The 18,678-nt window shown below is 41.1% G+C and overlaps 2 protein-coding genes across 16 annotated transcripts in view; one reads left to right on the forward strand and one right to left on the reverse strand.

The window, feature by feature from the left end:
- The window catches only part of dmd (dystrophin), a 287,948-nt gene extending 286,193 nt beyond the window's left edge, over nt 1–1,755 (forward strand). For 12 of the 13 annotated variants that reach the window (XM_026159166.1, XM_026159171.1, XM_026159168.1 and 9 more), the window contains one exon: nt 1,019–1,755. In XM_026159166.1, coding sequence (XP_026014951.1) covers nt 1,019–1,137 — 119 coding nt within the window. In that variant the 3' untranslated portion in view covers nt 1,138–1,755. The remainder of the gene's footprint in view (nt 1–1,018) is intronic. The other variant, XM_026159172.1, reaches the window with a different exon arrangement.
- A 3,817-nt stretch (nt 1,756–5,572) lies between these two features.
- gtf3c3 (general transcription factor IIIC, polypeptide 3) lies at nt 5,573–16,272 on the reverse strand. 3 transcript variants are annotated; one of them, XM_026159163.1, is made up of 19 exons: nt 16,021–16,272; nt 15,818–15,890; nt 14,967–15,280; nt 14,772–14,895; nt 14,436–14,627; nt 13,491–13,656; nt 13,182–13,329; nt 12,922–13,093; nt 12,041–12,141; nt 11,778–11,949; nt 11,359–11,561; nt 10,499–10,600; nt 9,217–9,349; nt 8,901–9,126; nt 8,762–8,816; nt 8,196–8,331; nt 6,139–6,263; nt 5,912–6,064; nt 5,573–5,807 (listed from the first exon to the last, which is right to left on the reverse strand). In XM_026159163.1, the coding sequence occupies exons 1-19, from the start codon at nt 16,111–16,113 to the stop codon at nt 5,685–5,687; spliced, it is 2,811 nt and encodes a 936-aa protein (XP_026014948.1). In that variant the 5' UTR covers nt 16,114–16,272; the 3' UTR covers nt 5,573–5,684. The 3 variants fall into 3 exon arrangements, with proteins under 3 accessions (XP_026014948.1, XP_026014949.1, XP_026014950.1); XM_026159164.1 differs by lacking the exon at nt 5,573–5,807 and having other exon boundaries at nt 5,929–6,036; XM_026159165.1 differs by lacking the exons at nt 5,573–5,807; nt 5,912–6,064; nt 6,139–6,263; nt 8,762–8,816 and having other exon boundaries at nt 8,271–8,331.
- Between the last annotated feature and the right edge of the window lie 2,406 nt (nt 16,273–18,678).

The following is an 18,678-nucleotide window of genomic DNA, read 5'->3' on the forward strand; positions in this document are numbered from 1 at the left end:
TTTGTCAGGTTACAGCCTTGTTCCAAAATGGATTAAATTCATTTTTCATCTCAAAATTCACACACAATAGCCCATAATGACAAGGTGAAAACTGTAAGTGTTGAAGCACCACTTCAAACAATTACAGGCTTTTTAAGTATGATGGGCTCAGGCTCCAACTGTTTGAATGGGGAGCATTAGTACACAGACATTTTCAGATCTCTTCAGAGTTTGGAGCCAGAGCCCAGACTTGAACCAAAGTCTGGGCTCTGGCTGGGTTAGTGACTCAAAAACGTTCACAGAGTGGTCCTGAAGCCACTGTTGTCATCTTGAACTGGGGCAAAGGTTCATTTTCCAACAGGAAAAGGTCCAGACCGCACTGGTGCAAGTTATCATCAAGGACCCAACTAGTTTCCTGAGCGCATTTTTGAGTGTCATAGGAAAAGCTGTGAATATTTTTGTACGTGTTATTTACATGCAAGAATTTCAAACTTTTTTCACTTTGTCATTATATTATATTATATTATATTATATTATATATTATATTATATTATATATTATATTATATTATATTATTATATATTATATTATATTATATTATATTATATATTATATTATATTATATTATATATTATATTATATTATATTATATTATATTATATTATATTATTTGTGTGCAGAATTTTGAGGTGAAAAATTGATTGAACAAGGTCATGCCAGGAAACAACGCAGAAACGTATTTCTGCCAGCTCCCGTTTAGTCACACGACTCTGCTTCTATCCCTTCTTTGCTGAATTATACAGAGTTTAGTGTTTACATTGTGATATTGGCTGTAACTTTGATATGCTGCAGGTCTTAACAGAGCTTTAAATGTTTTCAACATTTTGAGCCCTCATTATTTCATAAATATGTGAAAAGTTCACAAAAAAATGAAAATCATAGCACAAAGAAAACGTTTTTCATGTGCAGATATGCTAAAATTCTTGTGCAAGCGGGGTTTAGGTGAAATCTTCCATAAGTGTGTTCTTCCTCCCCTCAGGTCCCAGCATTGGCAGTTTGTTTCACATGGCTGACGATCTGGGCCGTGCCATGGAGTCACTGGTCAGTGTGATGACGGACGAACGGAGCACCAAACAGCACGAGGCCCTGCACTTCTGATCCTGCCTTTAATCTTCAGCCCCAACTCCCCCCTCTCCTCCATCCCTCCCTACTTTCCTACCTATCGCATGCTTTTCTAGTCAAAACAACTGGATTGGAAACAGTTTACAAAGAGAATATATATATAACATTTATTTTTGTGAAAGATTAAAGTTCCAGCAAGGTCTCATCAAAAAAGTACATGTAGATTTCAGTAGTTTCTTAAAATGTCCTAAAGTTGTTTTATTATGAAGAGAGGCTGTTTTGGGGTTTTGTTTTTGTTTTTTAACTTCTATGCAATTGTACAAAACAACAATGGGGCTCTGGGCTGGGGTCGAGATACGAAGAAGCATGGTCATATATTTGCCATCTCTTTGTAACTGGGGGAACGACATATTTGTATCAAAATGAATGACTGACATAATAAGGGTGCTTTGTAAGAGAAAACATGTCTTTGTAAAACATACACTGTCAAAGTAATGCAGACCTATTGGATCTTTAAAGTAGAGTGTCTGCAAGACTGTATGGACGCGTGTTTGGTCGTGTATGTGGTGGTGCCTAAATTTCATATTGCAATCCTTTTTCCAAAAGGTTGAGAAGCAATGGAAGAGGTCAATAAAAGGAAAAATCAATTTGCAAGTCATTTAATCATTTAGCATGATAGCAGTTAAATAAACACTTACTACATTATAGCAGCTGCTATAAAGTGTGTATTTGTCTTAAACATGGCTCCTGAAGCCAGCCTTTGCTTTAGAGCCACAACATTTCTTATGGTTTAATCTGCTGGAAAGCCTAAAAAAAGAAAAGCTAAGATTTAAGAAAACTGCTCCCTTATCTCATTTTCCACTTTTCAAATATTATGCCATACGCTGTAGATGAAAGTAGAAGACTCTTTCCTCGTCAGCTGCAATCATTCCTTCATTTAAAAATAAAAGAAAGAAAGAAAGAATGAACAAATTTGTACTTAATCAAGCAGAATGACTGTCATTTGACAAAGTTTTGCAGAATCACGTTGCCAAGCAGCTCCTGCAGGCTGCTCCCTGCCACAGCAGGTCGCTCTGTATGTTTGGAGGGCACTGAGTGTGAAACTCTTCCAAATCAAAGGTATCTGTTTGGAATCCAACTAGCACATCAACAAAGCTGCGAGGATTAGTGACTTCCATCCACTATGGTGCATAACAGTGAACGAACTTTTAAAAGTATCTTTGACTTATGTCAAAGATAAAAGCCTAAAGAAGAAAATAAATTCTTAGTTTCAACATTTATTAAATCAAACACACATTTTAAATGATTTGCAAGTAATTGAATTCTCATTTTATTGACATTTTAGCCATTGGCCAAGCTTTTGGGGAAACACGATTGTGCTTCTTTTTCTGTATATTTGTGTGTGTGTGTGTGTGTGTGTGGTTTTGGGTGACAAACTTTGTTCTGTTTGAGTTCTTTCCATACATTCATCCCTGTTGTTATTCTCAGTTTTTCACCTTATTTACTGCCCAAAGGCCTCGTTCAGATCTGTCATTTCTAATGACTGAACTGCGCTGCAAGAGCAACCTTGCCTCTTTCTCTCGTGGAGATGCAAAGTAAACATGTGCATGAGAGCCGTAAGGACCTGAAAAGTGCATCACCTGAGAAGTCAGAGAAAGATGTTTGGTGCAAGTGAGCAAGAGGCATTTCTTCAGCGATAAAGATCTGATGGTGTCCCTCTCTTTCTCCATAAGTACTTCCTATATCTTCTTCAGAATATTAGTATTATCTAGTTTTCAGCTTCAGCTCTACATTGGACCTTGAAGTTCCGATCTTGGTTCTTGCACTGACACGTGCAACATGAGAATTTCATTTTTAACACAGCTTTCCGACTTCAGCAGTACTGTAAGACTAGAATCTGAGCACTGCAGTGTTACACGGCTGCTAGATTGTGAGGATTTCCTGAACTATGAAAGAATGTTTAGAGACTGGTTAAATTGAGTTTGTGTGAAAGTTCAGAGGCAGTTTCTCCGCTGTTCTCAGTCCTCGCATTAATAAATTGCTAGCTAATTCATTTCAGAACTATACTGTTCAGTAAATGCACTGTAGGAGCCTCCAGCCTGAATGCCCAGATGCATTTATCCGTGCATCCATGCATTAATCCCTGTGCACTACTGTCAAACCTGGGATATACTAAACCTTTTTCTATGTGGAGGAGGTATTTTATTCTAGCAAACATTACGTTTTTTCCTTTGGTTAAAGGTTATTTGATTTTGTGCTGTGTGTTGTGTTTCAATTAAAGCATGTGTGACTACAGGAAGTTCATCATTATTTAATATTTAACAACTCAGAAGTATGTGAAAGTGGTACAGTATTACGTGCATGCGTGTTTTGGCATCGAGCAGTATCCCAGAGATGTTTCTGGCACTAAGTTTGATTTGACTGGCCAGGTTTTGAATTAACGTTTGTTTCAGTCTCATCATTTTTCAAATAACATCAGTACTTCACAACATATCAGATTCCACCAAATATATGCCTTACTATTGTATTATAAAATGCTTTACTGTATATCAATAAAGCACGCAGTTATACTGATTTGACTCAGACACTTGATTTTTTGAATTAAAAAGAAAACGTAAACACAGGATCCTGCAGGAAATCTCTGCATGAACGTTCTCTGTCCGGAATATGAACACTGGCATCCTTGAAACACTGACCTTCATCCTTTGGATGTTGATGTGCTGCTGAGTCTGGTCCTGTCAACATGGTGTTTGGTTTCTACACTATAGAGGTCTGAGGAGGACTCGCTGCACCACACAGCACACACTATGTTGTTTAGCTTGTATTTGTGTTCCTTCCCAGCTCCTTAGACTACCATGACCTGGATGACAGAGAACCTACACAGACTGAAGAAATATCTGCGAGTCCTGTTTCTCAGGGTTTGCTGCGATAAATATTCCCGCATATGATGAGAGTGGATCTGGATAAGTAAGCTGACAATGAACCACTGAAAAGGCAGGAGCAGAGGGTAGGACTTCCTAATGGAAAATATTGCAGTGGAGTATTTTAAGTTTGTGTGATTTCCAAAGGTAAACTTTTAAATTTGGTTGCATTGATCTGTTCAAGGACTTCCCAGCATTTTCAGCTGCGTGCATGGAAAGGCTAACGGCAGTGAAAGTAGTGCAAAGACCAACCAGAGAACGCCGCAGACATCACTGACCACAGACATGAGACTCATTTTGAACAGCAATTTTTTTTAAAGGAAATTTAAAAAAAGATATGAAATGTATCTTGCAGCGTAATAGCATCGGTGACAGGCATCTACTGTATGAAATTGTGCCAGTAGAGTGTGAGGGTTGATCTAACAGGAATGACAAAACCATCCAACACAGTTATTGTTTATGCAGTTCGACGTGGATGATGCTGCCTACATCTGGCCACAGATACACTTTGCAGTCCATACCTGCAGTCTGCCAATGGCGAACCATACTGAGCCCATTAGCAACAAATGGGCTCCACTGCCTGCGTTGCTCCTCTGAAAATGAAGCGCTTAATTCTATTCACATTTATTTAAAGAAAGGAAAAATATCCTTTTAATAGAAGAAACCTCTGGAAGAACCAGGCTCAGGGAGGGGCGGCCAACTGCCGTGACTGTTTAGGGTGAGAGAGGGAAGACAGGATAAAGACAGAGCCAGAGGTCAATGATAACTAAAGATTAAATACAGAGAGGTGTATAAATGCAGACTTTAAGTTTAGGCACACCATCTGGGGCCTCCCTCTTCTTTCTGCTGAAGGATGGTTGCTGCCTCAGGTCTTCAGCACTCTTAGTGTGTTTTGTTACAGATGCTGCAGTTGGAGACTCGGCTCCATTCCTTCCCCCTTTTCTCTCTGCATTGAATCATATCTGTTATTAACCTCTGTCTCTCTTCCACAGCATGTCTTTATCCTGTCTTCCTTCTCTCACCCCAACCAATCACAGCAGATGGCCCCGCCCCTCCCTGAGCCTGGTTCTGCTGGAGGTTTCTTCCTGTTAAAAGGGAGTTTTTCCTTCCCACTGTCGCCAAAGTGCTGCTCATAGGGGTCATATGATCGTTGGGTTTTTCTCTGTATGTATTATTGTAGGGTCAACCTTACAATATAAAGCTCCTTGAGGCGACTGTTGCTGTGATTTGCTGTGTAAATAAAATAAAATTGAATTTTGACATTTTATACATGATTCTGAGATTTGGTAATGATTTATCCTGTTGTCAGCCAGCAGGGTGGATCAGTGGCTAACACTGTCACCTCAAATACTTTGTTCTGTATTTCTTTATTAAAATAAACGAGGGCTTTTCTAGGGTAATTTGTATAACAGCAGACAGACACTATAGGTCTTGCAAAAATAATACAACTGAAAGATCCAGTATCAGTACATGCCTCAAATGTTATCAGACACTGAACTACAGAGATAAATCCGCACAAATGTAGAAATGACATACGCCATACAAAATGGTAAATATTTACAAACACTTTTTAATAAATAAGACTTCCTGAATCCATTTCATGGGGGTTTAGTTGGTAGAAATTTCTAATGAAAAAGAACCAGTAAAGACGAGTATGCATTTTCAAATAATGCAGTGTGTGTTCAGGAGGTATCTGGCCTTTTCCACTGCACCGCTGGCCTGGTAAATGAGTGACAGGTTGAAGGCAATCTCCCTCCTCAGATCCACCTGGTCACCTGGGATGCCCTGCAGAAAAAATAAGAAGACAAAGGGAGAGAGAAAGAGGCAAACATCCATCACTGTCCTAAAGGCTACGTTTGCACTGAGCAGCAAGTTGTGTTTTTACCCACCTCCAGTTGTTTTGCTGGTAGTAAAAGCGCCTTTTGGTAGTAATGCATAGCCAAGTGTGTGAGGCCCATTTGGTGCAGCGCTCGGCCTAGGTTGTACATACTCTCTTGACACTCTCCACGAAGCTCTACGTAACGCCACAGGAAGGAGAAACCCTGAGAGCACACGTTGGTTTTAAAAGAACAGACTATAGGACTGAACTGTGCACAGAAATAAACGAACTCTGTACCTGCAGCACCAGCGTGTGCCGTTTAGCCACAAACCTCTGAGATGCCATGTGGAAGAAGGTGAGACCTACAAACAGGCTGTGCAGTGGATTGCTGGGATGAGTCTGGAAGGCCTGAACATACTGACCTGAAAACACATCCAGTGTTTGAAAAATGTACTACTGTGCAAAGTGGACCAAGTGTGAACATAATCCCTAAACCCTTTACACCACGCTCCAAGTTATTATGCAAATTGTGTTTACGTGTCATAAAGATTAAATAAGCTGTTCTTCGATAAAAACCATGGATGGGAGTGTGTCTCAGGACTCTGTGTTTCACTGAAATCAACCTCGGACCCCTGTGATCGTTAGTTTGCCAGCTGAGCCCAATTAAAGGAAAAACTACTAAAGGAGGATGTTCCACATTATTAAGCAGGCCTCCATTTTCAAGAAACAGAGGAATGAAAAAGGATCTCTGCTGCTGAAAAGTGTGAAATAGTTGAATGCCTTGGACACGTAACGAGATATTTCACAAATATTTCAGCGTGATCACCATCATGTTAAGAGATTTGTGAGTCAGAGCACACATGGGTCCGTGCAGGTAAAGGCACAATGATGAAGGTTTCAGACAAATGCATCAGATTAAGAGAGCAGCTGCTAAAAGGCCATCACAAAGCAGCAAACACATGTTTGAAGCTGCTGGTGCCTCTGGAGCCCTGCGAACATCAAGCTGTAGGATCCTCCAGAGACCTGCAGCTGTGCATAAACCACCTCCAACCAATGCTCACAAGCAGAAACGCTGCAGTGGGCCCAGAACTACAAGAAGACTCGTTTTCAAACGGTCTTGGTCACTGATGAGTGCAGCGCAGCCCTGGATGGTCCAGATGGATGCAGAGGTGGACGGCCACCGTGTCCCAACAAGGCTGCATCGTCAGCGAGGAGGTGGAGTCATGTTTGAGCTGGAATCACAGGGAGAGAGCTGGTCGGCCCCTTTAGGGTCCCTGAAGGAGTGAAAATGACCTCTGCAGAGGATGTGGAGTTTCTGACTGACCACTTTCTTCCATGGTAGAAAGAGAAGAACTGTGCCTTCTGCAACACAACCATCTTCATGCAACACAATGCACCACCTCATGCTACAAGGAACACCTCTGCATCATTGGCTGCTGTCGGCATAAAGGGAGAGAAACTCATGGTGTGGTCCCCATTCCTCCCTGACTTCAATCCTATTGGGAACCTTTGGAACATCCTCAAGCAAACAAATATGAGGGTGGGAGGCCGTTCACATCCAAACAGCAGCTCCGGGAGGCTATTCTGACATCCTGCAAACACATTCAAGCAGAAACTTTCCAAAAACTTCCAAGAATTGTAGAACTGCTATCAAATAAGGGGTCCTGTGTTAATGTGTAACTTGACCTGTTAAGATGTTTCTGATTTCAGTGAAATTGATCCACTAATGCTGCAAATTCAACAAATCACCATTTTCAATTCTCTACAACCTGTAAAATCTTTTGAAACTGTGTGTGCGTAATAATTTGGAAGCGTGCGTTTCAAGTTTTGTATTTTTGAAAAACTGTTTTCATCGGGAGTTTAGTTCAGTAACATTTGAATTATACTCTAATGGCTGACGACTCGAAAATTATGCCGACTGTCATTTAAATCGACTATGTAGGAAAAACAGAAAAATATCTTGTGAGATTTAACGGAGACAAAACTGCTAGACTGTTAATTATTTATTTAAATGTTGGGATCAAATCTCTTTGGCACTCAAAGCACCTTTTTAGTGTTTTATATCATTTTAAGCAATGTTACTTTACCAATATGTGTCCAGTTGCTTGGATATTGTTATAAAACACATTTTAATTCACATAATTCTCTTTCAATGCAAAGCAGTGTTGGAGGTATGTGATCATCGACATCTGCAATCAAGAACAAGCTAATAAGCAAAACGTGATGACATTAGTTTGAGAGGTGTGGCGTAAGCAAAGGAAGGGCTCCTTTAAAATGCTGGTGCACATCAGTGGCAGCGGTAGTGATGTTAAATGTTTTTATCATCTCTAGTTAGTCGATTCATGTGCGAGTACCAAGAGCATGTTTGAAGCTCCCTGACACCATGGCGTTATGTCCGCAGAGAACACAGAGGGCGTGATTGTCAGGATGTTTAAACAGCATGCGCAGACAGAAGCGATGGTGGCGCTGGTGCTGCGACGTTATTGTCAGCTGCAGAGAGTTAAACAAAAAACAAAACAAACAAACATTTGTTTACAAAATCTTTCCACCAAATTCAGGAAATCTATGCTTTTGATTCATTTGAATATTTAGTATTAGCAGTAAATCTTCATACAGACTATGACAATGCATCAGAGGCTCTCTGGTTAATAAATAAATCAACTGTGCAAAGACGGTAAAAATCAAGATAAGTGGTCGTTTCAGAAGAAAGCAGGCACATTTCATGAGGACAAACTTTCCTGCTTCTCATTAAGAAGTGTAGTGACGCATTTCCTGAATACAAACAAATACTTTTAAATATATTTAAAAGTTTGTCCTCACAAATGTGCCGCTTTAATTCCTAGAAAGAAAAGAGTTTAGTAAAATAGTTGGGCCAGTTTCTCCTTTAGTGATCTTCTATTCTGCTGACACACAAGCAGACCTGGTTAAAAATATTCCAAAGCTGAGGCAGAGCCACATTTTCCAACAGCATCAGTCTGTTGAGAGGAAAAACAGAGAAATGTTATATTTATTATAATTGCGGCATGCTCTTTATGCCAGGCCACGCCCATATTAACTACCTGATGTAGTTGTAGGCCTTGTAATAGTTGTGGTCCAGGATTGTGGCAGACAGGCCAATGAACTCCAGTTCTTTCCTCCTGGGCTTGTTGTCATAGAACGAGTAGAACTCCATGGCCGAATCCACAAGCATCTCCGCCTCCTGGAAGCGCTGCACCTCACACAGCGTCAGCACACAGCTCAGCAGCAGCTGCCACCAGTCCTCTTTGGACAGGACGTTGGTTTTACCTGATGACAGTGACAAAGTGAAATCCAGTGACCAGACCAACTACGGGCTCGACCTTGTAGCCAAGTACGATGCAGACAAAGATAACATACCAGTGTTGTCCAGATAGGCCGTTTCATGGTCAGCAATCTCTGGTAGCATGTCTTCGACCTTCACGAGCCTCAGGTGATTCTCACCTGACACGTTTACAGAGCTCACACACACCTTAGCTCGCTGCATGGCCACCTATAAACATGCATGCGTTATGCACCTTTGAATGACTCCCAGGACGCAATGAAATGTGCGCAACAAAAACAAAAAATGGAGCATTTATTTGTTCAGATTCACCTTCTCTCACAGTAACCTCATTGTTGAGGAGAACTCTCAGTAAACAAACTACAGTAAAAAGCCCGTCTTATCAACTTTGAGGTGTTTGTCCTTTTTCCCTGTCGGGTACAAAATAACTTGAATGATAAAAATGTTTGTTAAGAATTGAACCAACAGTCAAAAACCAAACAATTACATATCAAGAACAACAAACTGAACTTACACTAAAGTTGTGTTTACACCATTAGCCATTTGTACTTGTGTCAATATCACTGACAGACTGAGAGCAGTCACAGTTCTCCTGGTAAGTGCATTAATATTGTTGGTATAGTATATATTTACTTATTGATCCTATCCCAGCTGTCACAGGGCGAGAGGCGGGGCACATCCTGGACAGGTCGCCAGTCTGTCGCAGGGCAATCGTTCGCACTCACATTCACACCTGTGGGCAATTTAGAATAATCAATGAACCTGTCCCCACAAACTGCATGTGTTTGGACTGAACCCACAAATGGTGGAATGAACTCAGGCCCTTCTTGCTGTGCAGCAGCAGTGCTAACCACCGTGCCGCCCTGTTTACTGAATTATGAAATATTAATGCAATAACCCAGCTGCTAATGCGAACTAGTTAACATCATTTACGTGTCAGGCAGATTAGCTCTGATCCAGCCGAAGCAGCCGAACGTTCCTCCCAAATTCAAAGCATCCAAGTAGTTCTGCATTTTTTCAAAACGTCTAAGATCATTCCCTCTTTGATTTCACTGACACTTGGCTAGACTGCAGAGCTGAGGTCAAACGTAGTGTATTCTATATGTGGAACAGTTGTACCAACTCCTTTGACTCTATCAGAGAGGAAAAAGCACTCTTTATAGCCGCAGTATGAATAAAAACAGAATATTTGTGGTGGCCATCTCTCAGACTCCTATTCCATCAATCTGAAACTCCAATGTAGCTTCGTTTTAGAGTTCTCACATTCACAAACTTATTCATGCTGCCCGTCCAGCAGGGTGACGACGACCCCCCATCATGAGCGGCTGACGGATAAAAAGCAACCGTAAAGTGTGTTACCTTGAGGAGCATCGAGATCATAGTGATCACAGTGTCCAGGTAGTCCTGCATTTTCCCCTGTGTCTTCAGGAGCGTAGAGCGATGGAGCAAAAGCTTTAACTCCTACAAACACAGAGATATACAAAACCAGTTACCAAACACAGAGCACTGACCAAACAGCATAGCATCCCCAAATGCTGCAGGTGATGGTTTTCCTTTTTCCAGCTGGTAACCAGACTACGTGTTCTTGACTCTAATCTCAGCTCAGGTCTGGAAAGCACAGAAATCTTGTGTTTAACCAGAATCCAAGTAAACTATGAAAGCAGGTAAACGGCTGTGGGTCAAACACGCATGATTACACTGTAAGCTCTGAGGAGTCGTGCATTAAACAATGAAGCAATGAGGGGGATGTGGGCAGGAAGTCGTTTGCTCACTCTGCATCATATTACCACTAACAGTTGGAAACTAACTACCAGACTCGCCGGGCTCCAAATCCAACTCACTATTGTGCTCTCCACACCTAATCACTTCAATGGCTCACGTCTAAGCTGAGAGAAGCCAAAAGTGGCACCCACCCACTTCACATCACTACACTATCTCACCCATTGTTGCTTGAAGTTCCCAAATACATTCACTTTCCGTGGTCTCTGGTCACTGGGTTGCTGATTACAGCTTCAGTGGGGATGCCCCTTTATAAGGTGTGACTGTCAGTGCCTCCTGACAGGACAGAGGTTTGCACTCCTTTTCCCCCTTTGGTGTTACCAGAAAATGTCCATGAAAAAGACCTCTAAGAACCCTCCATGACATTTCAGGAACATTGTAAATGTAAGATAATGCAACCTAACGTGATAATGCAAAAAGCAAAAACAAAGATCCCCTGCCTTTTGTGCGGCTGAAGAATCGTGTGCTAGTATGTTGCTATCATACATGGACTCCAGCGCCTTAAGGGCACAATCCATGCGGCCCAACTGTTGCTGCAGTGTGGCAAGGGAGAGCCGGGCCTCTAGGTGCTGCGGAGCCATCTCCACCACCTTGGTGTAGCTTTCTGCTGCTGCCTCCATGTGGCCCAAAGCCTTCAGACACTCTGCAGATGACAAAGGAAAGTGACAAAGACACATAACAGTGGTTTTCTTTTTCCAAGCCAGACCTGAAGTGAGACCTCGTTTAAGGTCTTGGCTTCTCTGTTGTTACAGAGTTTCACACATGAAGAATATTCGGGATGGAAGGTGAAATGTCTTTTTAGTCTAAGTTTGCAGACGCACCTCTTCCTTTAACATCATTCCCTTTTTGCTGGACCTACCTGCATGCCGCAACCAAACAACAGCCAGGTTGTACTTTTCAGATACGACGAGGGCAGTCAGCAGAGGCAGAGCAGACATGTACTTGCCCTCTTCCAGATACGCTTCACCGACATCCAGGTACAAGTCGCCGATCTCTTCTGGACTCTGCTCCATCAGTGTTGAAACCAAGCCCTAAAAGCAAGAAGATTCTAAAATGAAATGATCTTTTAATAAAGACTTCATTAATAATCTGAGCTCTGTATGTTTTTGAGTCCTGTTTTACCTCGGTGGGTGCGTAGACATGTAGGTGTATGAAGCACACAATTAACTTGGTCCTCAGGTCCACTGGGACGCTGTCTGGTACCTGTACATCCACAATTTCACCTGGAAACAGCACACAACGACCAATCGGTAAAAAGAGTTCCCCAAAGACTCAGGCAATGATTCTTTCACGTCATTGGAGGATGTTTGGCCCACTCTACTTAGAGGGTTTTGAGACTGAATATCCTATTTGAAGCCATGCCAACGTGTCTCAGCAGGATTGCTGCCAAAGGTAGCATCCAGCCTTATGTTAAAATGATAGATGGTGCTAAACAGAGTTTATCTATTTGTGTTAACAGTAAATCACCTTTATTCTTAATCAAAGATAAAATGAAAGCATACGTTTGTTTAATATGTGGAATGAAAAGTTTGAGTAAAGAAATGTTTTAATGTCTGGATTTTCTGTGCGTGGACATGAAACACTGAGGAAAGACAGAAAATGTGATTCCACCCCTCATTAAATAATTCTGAATATAAGAAATGTTATCGAGTATGTTGCAAGTGTTAAACACACAATCACGAGTTACAGGTGATTTTGCTGATATAAAGCGATCGCTGCATGCATCTGTTGAAGTGTCTTTTGAGATCACTGAGTGCTCAAGTGTGGAAAACATTTTGAAAAACAACAACATCTAAACACACCCTGTTTATGCAAACGTAGTCACAGAGGCACCACTAAAGAAGCCACAACGAACGCTCACTTTGTGTCCTCATCTTTCTGCACTTCCTATGTGACGTCATGAAGGCTATGAGAGTTCTTCATTTGATGAAGAACAGCCACGATGAGTTTGAATCCTCTTGTAAGGATGTAAATGTGTAGCGCCTCATGTCGTTGCAACTTACCGCTCTCCTCTGCTGCAGCTTGTTCTTCCTTCTGTAACTGTGTCCCGTCTGCAGGTTGCTTCTCCTGGTCTTCGGTGCTCTCCTCTTTAATCTTCTCTTCTTGTGTTGGTGGAATAACATCTGAAGTGGATTCACTTCTGACCAAAACGATGCCTACAAACTGCACCAAGACCTAGGAGAGCAAACACGTGGAATGTTTATCCATTTAAACATTTGTTCTCAGTCTAAACGGCAATAAAGGTTTTTCCACAGAGACCCACCTGCAGGGCCTTGTTGTACTGCCGGTTGGTGATATAAAGCTCAGCGGCCATGTTGATAAAGTCATCACTGACCAGGTCGGGGTGTCGTGCCAAAGCTTCCTCAATCACACTCAGAGCTGAGGGCAGGTCACTGCTTTCATAGTAACTCCTAAACACGACCCACACAAGCAAATACCGATAACTGAACTGTCAAGGTGATAATCCAAGATCAGATGGTTTGAGGTGACGGTATTTTAGGGGGGAAAACGAGAACATAGTTTATGTGTATATAAAAACACATACCATAGCATGTCAGTGTGTGTCCCTTACTTGGCCATGTCTTTGGAGAGCTGTATGAAGTGCTCTCCATCCTCCAGCGGCAGAAGTGACAGGATCCTGCGGTAGCCGTCCATGCACTGTTTGTGCTCTCCCAGGCGCATCTGCAGGCTGCAGCGCTCCCACAGATAGCGCACATTGGTAGGATCGTACTTGATAGCTGTGGAAATGGAGCAAGGCTTGAACCTAGAGAAGTATATAAATGATAACCAGCGTTTCCCTGGTCCCTGTTTGTTTTGCAGTGGTGGCTCATATTCCACAATTCAACGGTATGAGAAGCACCAACGATAGAAGGCGCAGTAGCAGTCATTTTTAAACCGCAGATTTGTCAGGACTTGACTGTTTTCTGTTGTACAAAGTTCACAGACACGTTTCAGATTTACACGTTGGACTTGTCTGCACTAAAACAGCTCGTCTCTGGATAGATTCGACAGCTCAAGTGGTACGCAGGACTCATCCAGAGGAACACCTGTCCCATATTTAAGACCCCACACAATCCCTGACACCTTCTGACTTTGCTCTTACATCAGAAAATCCATTGTTCTTGTGCTGTTTGATCAGAAACTGTAGAGACAAACACACTTGATGTGCGTTACTTTTATTAGTTCATTTCTCAGCCCCTCGGGTGATTTGTTACTTTGCATGGCTCTTCCAACTGCAGCCTTAAGCCAGTTTATCCCACTAAGTAAATCCAGTCTGAGAGTTTTAAATATGCTGCAGCAATCACCCCAACTACAGACTGAGGAAATTACAGGGCTTATTACTGCAGCATAAATATAGCTATAGGACCATGGGATTGAAGTACTGGCCCTGCAGTAATGAACATCCACTTTAACACAACAGGTAGGGACTGTGTTGTTCAACAGGCCCACCAACAGACAATAAACAGATGTGAAGTTCCAGTGGGAAGTGATGCGTGCCGGTCCGTGTCAGACTGACCTTTGCTGTAGCAGATGATGGCTTGCTGGATGTTGTCCTGCTCCAGAGACATTTCAGCCAGTCTGATCCACTCCTCGCAGTCCGAGGGGTTGAGGTGGGCGGCGATCAGGCCAAACTGCAGCGCTTTGCTCATGTCCTCTTCATCCTCATAGATCATAGCCAACGTGGAGAAAGGCTCATATGCCAGAGGAGCTGAGGGACAAAGGGAGAAGAGATTTTGTTTTTAACTTTTCATAGTGTGTGAACACTAACTGGCACACAGACAAACCAAAGTTAGTGTCGACACAAACAGCGAGTGAATATATGCCTGTAAGGTCACGCAAACCCACTTCGTACCCTGTCTTATGATCTCCATACACATCAGGATGGCGTCCTCTTTCTCTCCTCTTGCATAGCGAATGTTGGCTTCTCCCATCAAGCCTCTCAGAGCCCGGGGCAGCTTGCTGCCATGACGACGCCCCTGTTCACATAGTTATATATTAACTAAGAACTGCAAAAACTCACCTAGGCATGACCGTTCGCCCGTCTCACCTTCATCATCTTCTTGTTTTCTCGATTCAGCTCCATCTCCAGTGCAAACACATCTCCTACAGTCACATCTTCTGCCATTTCTTTAGCTTCACTCTTCTTTCCCTGTTGTCTCCCCACTTGTCTTGGCCTCTTCCCCATCTCCTCTGCCTGCAACTCTTCTTTGTCTGCAATGTAATCCTTATCATGTGCATCATCAACATAGCTCATGCTGTCCTGCTCTTCCTCCTCCTCCTCCTCCTCTGAAGACTGTGGTTCAGCAGTTTCTCCCAGCATGGAGGCAAAGGCCAGCTGGACTCCTGGGCTAACTCCATCCTCTGAGAAGACAGGAAAGCTGGCTTGAGTAACATTACCATACTTTGCATGCAATCCAGGATGGGAATCAAAGTAAGCTGACCCAGTTTTTATAAGCAGTCTCTGACCAAAACAATAGCTTTATGAGCAACACTCAGTACTTTGTGGACCCTTAAGAACAGTAGTTATTATCTGTCATTTTTATTGATGTTGATATCAAATAAAAGGCAGTTTCAGACATTTTAACTTGTCAAAGTAGGAAAATCACAAGAGTTCCATTAAGAGAAATTCTGACCTGTTCAAGAAGCATGATAAAGGCTAAATAGTCCAGAACTGAAATCTATTAGTTTTTCCATTAGAGGAAAGATGATGGCAGGTTGGAATTTACATTTGGTGAATATGTTCATCCAGTTTTGTTGTTCCAGTTATTTTTAAAACTTTGTTATATTCTTAAAACCATGACAATTACAACACACTCGCTCATGGGATTCAGTGTCGCTATCTATTGAAAGAAGGGTCCATTATTTACATTTCCAGAGCCACTGACAGAGAGAGATTACCGATCTTCGTTGAGATGAGTCCGGACGTCGACGGGAGCTCAGCGTCTTCCACATCTTCAGCTACCTGCCCTGACTGAGAGGTCAGAATGAAGGAAGTATATAATTTTATGTCACACAAGTGGAGCACAAGTCCAAGTGATGTTGAGGAGTGATACTGCCTCAGCTAGACAGCTAACAGTTACCGAACTAACAACATAACTTACCTTGGCTTTCCGCTCGTCTCTCCTTCTGTCGAACTCTTCAAAAGTTATTCTACCCTCGAGGTAATCTATGAGCTCATTACTGAATCCAGACATGTTTCCCGCCACTTCAAACAAGCTGTCACATCAGTTTACGGACACATAAATCATGTGTACGACGCTGTACATCCGATACGTGACGTCCGCTAGCACTCAGACTGTAGCAAAAGTCAACATTAACTAACGTGAAACGGCAACCACGTGATCCTTCAAAAACTTCCGGGTTAGCGCTCTCAAAATAACAGCACAGGAAGTGCTGATTGGGCCATACCAAGTGCAGCTTTGTCATGGGGAGGATAATTAAATAATTCATTTTAAATTATGTTTCTTTTCTTTTGTTTCTGAATTGCAGTTGTGCTTAAAATACAAAGCACAAATGTTCAGTATTATTAATCTAAAATAACTGTAAAACTAACTGTTTCTGTTTCTTTGTGGTCAGATGATTTGTCAGTATTTGTGTTCCCTGTTGTGGCTGCACTCCGTCCCATTGTAGAAAACGAAACATTTCCCGTTTGTGTGGGGCTGTCACGTTGTTGTTTTTTATTTATTTTTTTATTTTTTATTTTTTTATTATTTTTTTTTTAGTAATATTAACATACAAACAAAATGCACCATATATTACAGATTGAGAGAATAAACATTCCTTACATATTAGCAACTTCCATACATGGGGAAAAGAAAATATACAGATTATTAACTCACTAAATCAAAATCTTCCACAAAGGAAACAAAAAAAGCAGCCTTTTTCTTTTTAACTAAGGTCAAAGATTTAACCAACAGGTTTAAGTCGTTTTTCCAGTAAGCTAGTGTTGGTTTAGTCTTAAAAAACGACATTTATGTATAAATTGCTTGCACAAGATTAATAACACATTAACACCATAATTGTGTGGATGCTTTAAGCATCCACACTGCATTTTCGCAGGAAATGCAAATTTTTCTAGTTAGCTTTCTTTTCTTTCAAAAACACTCCAAACAATATCATATTTAAGGTAAATGGGGTAATTTGAATCCCACTGGAATAAAGCCAGGTATGAAAATCCAACCAAATTATTTGTATAAAATTGCACAAAAAGAATAGATGGTCCAAATCCTCCTCTTCTGTTTCACAAAATACACAATTACCAGTTTCTATTTTGAATCTATCACCAAGGAGTCTATTTGTCGGGTAAATTTTATTCAAGATTTTAAATTGGACTTGTTTCCCTTTAGGAGCTGTCACGTTGTGCTTTTGGATCCTGCACAGTAGTGACATTAGGTGGAGTGGCTGCTTCGAACTCCCACGCACACAACTTGGACCTCGTTAAAAATAATATATATACATGTATGTACAGACACACACATTTATAAAGAGGGAAATGTGATTGATTTTGGTGTCATGAATGTTGCTTTAAAGCTAAAACTGTTTAAATCTTTTCTTAATAACAAGCAGTCAGTTTGATCAACAGGCTCTTCTCTACTGAGATTCATAAACAGAAGTTCACATAACAGACCAGTATGGACTATAGATGTGTTATTATTAATAGAAAATTTGAATGAAAAGGGAGTTTTCCAAAGGTTTTTGGGAAATATCACATTTCATGAATCATATTTGTGATGTGTTACTGTGTGAAGAACAGATCCTAAAATATACACGGTGATAAAAGCAATGCCAGTTCCTCTAAAACGGTTAGAGAAGATCTGCTGCACTGTCCCTAGTTTGAGCAAACTCAGCATTCAATATATTGACTTTAGTGACTGAAAAATCTCCAAATTTATTAGAATGACTTTAGTCAAAGATTTTTTCCCCCTAATCAGGTTAAAAGGCATTATATCCTTGAAGATTTGGAATTGGTTTAGAACACCAAAATTAAATTTTTTTTATTTTTAAAAATCGCTCTGCATCTTTTTTTCTTTCCTTTTCTTTTTTCAATTTTGTATTTTTTTTTAAAATCTTTTATATATTTATCTTTAATACTTAAAGTTATATAACGTACCTGCTCGACTTGCATTTTTACAATACGACACTGCATTCAAGTTTCTGCGTGACTGCTGCAGCTGCAGTTAAAGCGCTGCAACCCAATTTTACAGCATCAAGCGAGAAATTAGAATCAAACTTATGAGAAAGGAGACTTTGAACACAAATAAGTGTGATGAAAACCATTAGTAATGCATCTGGAGTTCGACACCTGTGGCCTAAGCTGATCCTGCAAGTATTCAGTGGGGTTCAGGTCAGGACTGCAGACAGGAGTTAATAGAAGATAAAAGCAGAAAGGTGTTTGGCATTGGCAGAGAAGATTTTTAAGGTTTTTCATGGGCACAACCCACATATTTCTTTACAAATGTCACACTATTTAAAGGTGGACAAAAATAAAAAAAACCCACAAAAACAAAAAAAGGCTTTCAGATTTATCAGTTTATTGCATTTATTGATTTATTGTTATAATTCTTAATAAGAACCACTGTTACAACAAATCGATCAAACACAAATGTCCTTACTAGGTGATACGTGTAAACTGGTCGTGAATGGAAGCACTTTACTGTGGTGCTTTCCAGCTTGGGAGAAACATGTAGCTGAGGTCCCAAAGCCAACAATGCACAGCTTGAGTAGTAACTGGAAGAAGGAAAAATATTAACCTCAGCAAC

Source organism: Astatotilapia calliptera, chromosome 23, assembly GCF_900246225.1.
Source record: "Astatotilapia calliptera chromosome 23, fAstCal1.2, whole genome shotgun sequence".
NCBI classification, from domain to species: Eukaryota; Metazoa; Chordata; class Actinopteri; order Cichliformes; family Cichlidae; genus Astatotilapia; species Astatotilapia calliptera.